The sequence below is a fragment of the Strix aluco genome, chromosome 4, assembly GCF_031877795.1.
Source record: "Strix aluco isolate bStrAlu1 chromosome 4, bStrAlu1.hap1, whole genome shotgun sequence".
Classification (NCBI taxonomy): Eukaryota; Metazoa; Chordata; class Aves; order Strigiformes; family Strigidae; genus Strix; species Strix aluco.
The window spans coordinates 51,139,951-51,147,180 of record NC_133934.1 but is presented as its reverse complement, the minus strand read 5'-3'; the positions used below and the strand labels follow the sequence as shown (position 1 = coordinate 51,147,180).

The 7,230-nt window shown below is 47.9% G+C and overlaps 1 protein-coding gene across 4 annotated transcripts in view; it reads right to left on the bottom strand.

The window, feature by feature from the left end:
• Positions 1-1,762: 1,762 nt before the first annotated feature.
• Positions 1,763-7,230, bottom strand: part of LOC141922933 (putative E3 ubiquitin-protein ligase HERC3) — a 54,672-nt gene continuing 49,204 nt past the window's right edge. For all 4 annotated transcript variants that reach the window (XM_074823075.1, XM_074823076.1, XM_074823071.1 and 1 more), the window contains exons 23-25: positions 6,992-7,175; positions 6,144-6,246; positions 1,763-3,556 (exon numbers count right to left, since the gene is read on the bottom strand). In XM_074823075.1, coding sequence (XP_074679176.1) covers positions 3,348-3,556; positions 6,144-6,246; positions 6,992-7,175 — 496 coding nt within the window. In that variant the 3' untranslated portion in view covers positions 1,763-3,347. The remainder of the gene's footprint in view (positions 3,557-6,143; positions 6,247-6,991; positions 7,176-7,230) is intronic.

Genomic DNA, 7,230 nt, shown 5'->3' with positions numbered 1-7,230 from the left:
TCTGTGGTGTCTTTTTTAACATAAATGGATTGACAAACATTATGTGTACATTTTATATTTTTTATGAAACAAGAAAATAAAACTATTTTGACTGCAGGTGTTTGGTGACAACTTCTGTTACATGTGTAACACTGCTAGAGGCAGCTCAGCTCTGTATGCTGCTGCCCAGCTGCTTGCAATCTCCCTGCCCTTGTCCTGGGAGCCCTGAGCTGGCTCCCCCTGCCTTGGTCATCTTGCCAAAAAAGAGGAGAAGGGGGGGTGATATTTCACTGCCCCCACTCTGGGTTAAATAACACATTGCCCCAGGATAAGGCAGCCAGGCAGGGCCTGAGCTGCATGTGCAGACATGTGTGTGCATGCTGGCATACACCCTGGCTGCCCTCCTCATCCTCAGCTGGACATGGCTGACAGTTGCCTATGGAAGACAGGTGCATGACATATAAATATGTATATACACACTTTGCCTGTATATATTATATAAAAAAGTATATACATTATAGCTACACTATCTGCAATACACCATAAGCACAATATACCCTATATACAAAATATACTACATACACTATCATACAAGTATATATACACCTTACACAATTATACATCACACAGTATATGCCTTACATTGTTTATAGAGACAGTATATATAGGTTATGTGCATATACCTATATGGACTTACAGATCTATCCATATATACATACATGCATGCAAAATATGCAACCATCTATTTATATTTTCTGTGGAGGCAGAGAAGTATTTTACTTTGTTCTGAAATAAACTTTCTGGTAGAAAATGCCACTTCATGTCTGGCATTTGAGCAGTGCCCCCATTTGCCACCAACTGTTCACCAGTGTCACAACAGCCCTTTCCCCAGCAGCCTGACTGAGGGTTGAGTTGTCTTTTTGTTTCACTTCAGCCTGCCCATCTTGCAGGCACAACACAAATACTTTGAATACATACTTTTAGCTTGGTAAGATTTATTTGTAGGTATATGACAACAGATGCAGTACCATAAGTAACCTTAATTACAAATTATGTTGCAAATATGATATGTCTATGTTTATATATAAACATTGTATATATACACAAACATATATATATGCACATGGTACCTCATTATTAATCCTACCTTGATGCTCTGTATTTACCCACACAGCTAAAGGAAAGAGCAGCACCCTTCCTTCATAAACTCAGGAAAGTTGAAGCCCTAAGCCCACATGATGGAGATCCTGTATTAAGCCAGTAAATTAACTGCATTTGCACACACCCATGTCCCACAGTGCTGGGGAACCAGGCAAGCCCCATAAGGCCACATCATTGCCAGCTGAATTCCACAGGGCTGTGGGGCCAGGCAGGAGAGGCCATGGGCTGAAGAAGCCTTGGTGGCCTTCAGCACCGTGAGGAAAGGCACGGCTGCAGGCCCTGGTGCCTGTGAGGTGGGAGGAAAGGAGGAGAAACACCAGGGACATAGGGATGAAGGGACAGGCTTGGATAGGCTCGGGTCTGGTCTTAATTCCCAGCTCTTCCACAGAGGACTTGCCTGGCTCTGGCCAAGCCAGGACAGGCAAATAAAACTTCTCCTGCTCCATCCATAGAGACAGCAAGTCCCCTGGGGCTGGGGAGCTCACCAGCAGCAGGGCCAAGGCAGGGGTAGGCAGCGCCCTCCTTCCAGATGCTGAGAGGTACGGCAAGACCAGCAGGAGAGGCAGTGCCGGTGCCTGGAGCAGCCGCTCCTTTGCTTTCTGACACAAAGGCAGCCACTCAGTCAGAATTAAACATCAAATTTATTGCATAATACTGTACTATGTACACACACATCGAAAATAAACATTTTATATAATTGTATATTTGTCTTCAATGCTGCATTAGAAAGAGGCTGGAGGGCTCTCAGTGTAGCCCACAGCTTGTCTTAAAAAACCCAGAAGCCTAAAACCTTTAGTTATGAGGTGCAAAGTTCAATACTGTATATTGAACATGGTGCATAAATACTAATAACAAGTCAATGTCAAAACCACCCTAGGCTTAAAATGAGATTTACAACAAGACCTGAAAAATGGGGGGACTTCATTTAATGGGGGGGTGAGGCTGGGGGAAAGAGGATAAAGGCTCTCCAACTTACAGGATAGTTTTAGGTAATGATTTTGCCTACTCAAGTGCTAACTAATGTACATTTCCAGTATAATTCATACAGATTGTCCTTTAGGGCCCCTCAGCAAAACAGCTGTCAAGTAAAAGGGCTCCTGTCAAACAGCAAAATAAAGTAACCCTAACTGCAAAAATAAAACCAACCTCCAAACAGAAGGTTATCGCTCAAATGTGGGTCTCACGCTTTTTTCTTTTATCTGACCTGATGGGACTGGAGAGCCTGTACACGCCTCACACACTCACCCCCCCCGCTGCCGCACGCTCACATGCACGCACATGTACATTCACACATGCGCGACTCCTCTGGTCAAAGCAGCCACCTCACCTTGTATTGGAGTAACAGGTCTGTTCGGATGGAAAAACAGGGCTCGGCGAAGCCCACCCATCGAACTCACAGACTTGCCAAGATAGAAACACAACACAAGAGAGATGCAATTTGAGAAAACCGTTATTATACGTAGGATCTGTCCTTCCACAAGCCTGAACACAAACCCTGCTCCAGAGGAGTCTGAGGCTTCTTTAAGACGACATTGCTTGGAAACAAAATTTGAGACAAGGTAGGAAAAACAACCCAACCCCCCCAAACCATCACATTCTCCATGAGACATCCTGGTGCAAAGACAGAGCATCACTAATACATTGCCCTGGGGGTCACAAATGACATCCCAGCCTAGTACCATCCGCCAAGGACCAAAGGGCAGAGGGGAGATTTCCACTCAAAGCAAGCAAGAACCAGCTTGCATTTAAAAAGGGAGGAAAAAGCGGGGGGGGGGGGGGGGGGTGAAATCACAGCTTTTCGAAAAGGAGATCACCATTTCATCCTCAGTTTCCACCATAGTCTAAATGCAAGGAACATCAAAATATTTAAACTGGGTTAAAAGGAGAGGGGGGCGACAGTGATAAAAGCAAACTACAAGGAATTGTTGGGAGGGCAGTGATATCCAGTTGGAGAGGAAACAACAAAAACGCCCACTGAACTGATTTTGTTCAGTAGATGAGAAAACTAAAAGCAGTAGCCTCTCCCTGCTGAAGCCCCACAAAATGCTGGCAGCATCAGGCTGAAACTGCATCATCTCAATCTATTATTATTGTTATTAATTATATTTTCCCCCCAAAAATGTTCTGATCCATTCCCTTATAAAAATAAAGCCAAGCCCATCGTTTTCTTCCTCCGTACCCAAGTGTCTGTGCCTCTCCCACGTAGGTCAGGCTAAGCTAAAGCCCTCATAGTGATCGATGGCTTGCACCAGCCGGGCGCTGAGGATCTCCTTGCTGCTGTACTTGGGCAAGTCCAGGAGATTGTAGCAGGTATGTGCCACAGGCAGGTACTGCTCCCCGCTGGTGGTGGATTGGATGACGATGCGCAGGCTGGACATGCCGTAGATAGGAATGCGGTCGCTGCCCGTCAGGAACACTAGAAGCAGAGGGAAGGTTGGACAGTTATAGGGCAGGCGACCTCAGGCAGAGGGCTGTGCCTGAAGGCAAACTCCATCCCCCACCCCGCACCACGAGACCCTGCCTGCAGGGACTAAAACACTGACTGAACTCCATGCTGCAGGGCCAGGGCACAGCTGGCCTCACAGAGGAGGTGCAGGAGAGGCGAGGCAAGAAGCAAGGCCATTGCTGAGTGTGCAGATGAGTAAATAAAGTGGCCAACGGCACCCTCTTCCCTTAAAAGCTCCCTCTTATGCCCAGGCAGGATAAAAAGGAGCAAAGCCAGGGCTGCCTGATGCCTGTGAACATCATCTGAACATGAGCCAGCAGTGTGCCCAGGTGGCCAAGAAGGCCAATGGCATCCTGGCTTGCATCAGAAATAGCGTGGCCAGCAGGGACAGGGAAGGGATCTTACCCCTGTACTCGGCACTGGTGAGGCCGCATCTCGATGACTGTGTTCAGTTTTGGGCCCCTCACTACAAAAAGGACATTGAATTACTCGAGCGTGTCCAGAGAAGGGCAACGAAGCTGGTGAAGGGTCTGGAGCACATGTCGTACGAGGAGCGGCTGAGGGAACTGGGGTTGTTTAGTCTGGAGAAGAGGAGGCTGAGGGGAGACCTCATCGCCCTCTACAACTACCTGAGAGGAGGTTGCAGAGAGCTGGGATGAGTCTCTTTAACCAAGTAACAAGAGATAGGACAAGAGGGAATGGCCTCAAATTGCGCCAGGGAAGGTTTAGACTGGATATTAGGAAGCATTTCTTTACAGAATGGGTTGTTAGGCGTTGGAATGGGCTGCCCAGGGAGGTGGTGGAGTCCCCATCCCTGGAGGTGTTTAAGAGTTGGGTTGACATAGCGCTGAGGGATCTGGTGTAGTTGGGAACTGTCAGTGTTAGGTCAATGGTTGGACTGGATGATCTTCAAGGTCTTTTCCAACCTAGACAATTCTGTGATTCTCTGGCAGGGGCACACCCCTGGGGAAGAGGCAGAGGGGGCCCAGCCACTCTCCCTGCTGCCACCCCTCCCAGACACAGCACCTCGATGCCAGGAGCAGGGTTGGTTTCTCCTTGCTGCTCCCCATCACACCCATGCTCCCCCTGAGCATCACCCTCGTGCACTGTCCCTGCCATGGCTGTTTGGGGAGTGGGGGGAATTACCCCCAAAAGCTTCTGCTGGAAATCAGACCCCCGGGACCTTCACACAGCTGCTAACTTCAGCATGCAAGTTTTGGCTGAGCCATTTTTTCAACTCAAACATGCAGGACAACTAGCTGACTGCTCGTTTCTTGGGGGGAGGAAAACCTCATATAAAAACACTAGCCCTTATCTTTCCAGCAGTCACAGAATCACAGAGTGGCTGAGTTTGAAGGGACCTCTGGAGGTCCTCTGGGCCAACCCCCCTGCTCAAGCAGGGCCACCTAGAGCAGCCTGCCTAGGACTGTGTCCAGCTTTCAAGTATCTCCAAGGATGAAGGATCCACAACCTCTCTGGGTAAGTGTGCCAGTGCTCTGTCACTCTCACAGGGAAAAAAGTGTTTCCTGATGTTCAGAAGGAACCCACTGTGTTTCAGTTCATGCCCATCGCCTCTGGTCCTGTCACCGGGCACCACTGAGAAGAGCCTGGCTCCGTCCTCTTTGCACCCTCCCTGCATGTATTTGTACTCCTTGATGAAGTCCCCTGTGAGCCTTCTCTTCTCCAGGCTGAACAGTCCCCGTTCTCACAGGCTTTCCTGAGAGGAGAGATGCTCCAGTGCCCCAGTCATCTTAGCAGCCCTTCGCTGGAGTCTCTCCAGTATGTCCATGTCCCTCTCGTACACTGGGGAGTCCAGAAGTGGTCACAGCACTCCAGATGGAGCCTCACCAGGGCTGAGTAGAGGGTAAAGCTCACCCCCTTGGACCTCCTGGCAACACTCCCCACTAATGCAACCCAAGGTACCATTCACCTTCTTTGCAGCAGGAGCACATTGTGGGCTCATAGTCAACTTGGTGTCCACCACAACTCCCAAGGGAGCAAAAGTTACTAGCTGTAGCAAGAAACTCAGAACCACCTGCCCTTAAAACCATGTATTTCTCCTTGTCTCCCCTTTTGTCCCCAGATGACCCCCACAGAGCAGCTCAGATCTGTGGGCAGCTGGGACACTTGAAGCAACACACACACTTCCCAAGGCCACCTCTGCAGGGGATTTCCTCCCCTTCTCAGCACACCACCCACCATACTAGCACAAGGAGACCACCATCAGGAGGGGAGGTATCTGCTACTGTAAGTGGTCTCACTTTTCACCACCCGGCAAAGCAAATGGATGGATACTGCACTCCCTTGTGAGACTGCATTGGATCTTGCACTGCAGATATCACCCAGTGACTTTGAGGGTAAAAATGAACACAAAAGAAAAAAAAAAAGACAGTGAGAAAACAGGTTATCTGACTAGCAGATAACTCAGGAAATAGCCATTCATGCTGATCATTTTCTAGTACTTAATGCAATGTGCTGTAACCCTGGAGCTCTGCAGTCACTCCCACCTGAGTCTTCAATTTCAGGAGACACTCTGCACCCACTGCAAGATACTTACAGAGAAATTTCTTCTTCTTTTCCAAGGGAAATGCATGAAAGGTTTCCCAGAACATTCTCACAGTTGGGTGTGTTGCAGTGTAGTCTCCCTTATAGACAGCACTCTGTTAAAAACCAGAAAGTCACAGCATTTCATCCGGCACTAGAAAGCCAAGACTAAGCAAAAGACAGACCTGATCTCTTCTGGTATCTGACATCAGATCAATGTCTGACAGTTACGAAATGGAGCACAAGATGGGTCACGGGCAACAGCATGGCTCAAAGACCCAGCAAAGGGCTCTCCCAGCAATGTGGAAGGCAGGCATTAGCCTTCTAGCTATTCAGTTAATTACATGTGTCATGAGGAATCCTGGAGTACCTGCTCACAGGCTGGACTCATGAATAGGATCAAGTGTTCCACATTGCAAAGTCACTTTTACTGCTGAGGTTGAGATTGAGCAAGTAGCTTGCTAATCTATGCGTTTTGAGAGGATATAACTCTTACTGTGTGTCCAGACTCCCCTTTGAACCCTTGGCTGTGTACTTTTTGCCCTTGTGCAGTGGAGTGAGTTTTACTGTAGGTGAAGACCCTGATTTTGTCTCTTCCCATCATTCTTAGGTTTCATTCCTAAAAACAGCAGATGGAAGTTGTCCTTTCTCATCCTGAATTTCTTCCCCAAGCTTCATCAGTAGCAGGACAGCCCAGTAAGAAACTTCTCATGTGAATAATGGCAAGGTGTAGAAGTAGCATAAAAAAAGATACCTATGGCTTGTCACATCTCATGTCCCAGGCTAGTGCCCACCTCACACAACTGTGCAATCCTGGTACTTGTGAAAAAGAAGAAAAATAAAACAAAAGGAAAGCTTTACCTCCTCCAGTTCCTCCCAGTTGTAGTTACTGTTTCCAACTATCATGGCCCTGAGCTCTGTGGGCTGGAAGAGTTCCAGGACTTTCCCACCACACACTTTCAGGAAGCCAGTGGAAAAGGCCGTGTACCACTCATGGATGGAGAGGTTGAAGATGTAATTTACATAGGCTTCAACAAATTCTTTCCTAGTGCATCAAGAGAGAACAGGCAAAGGAAAGTACTTTTATTCATATGCCTGAG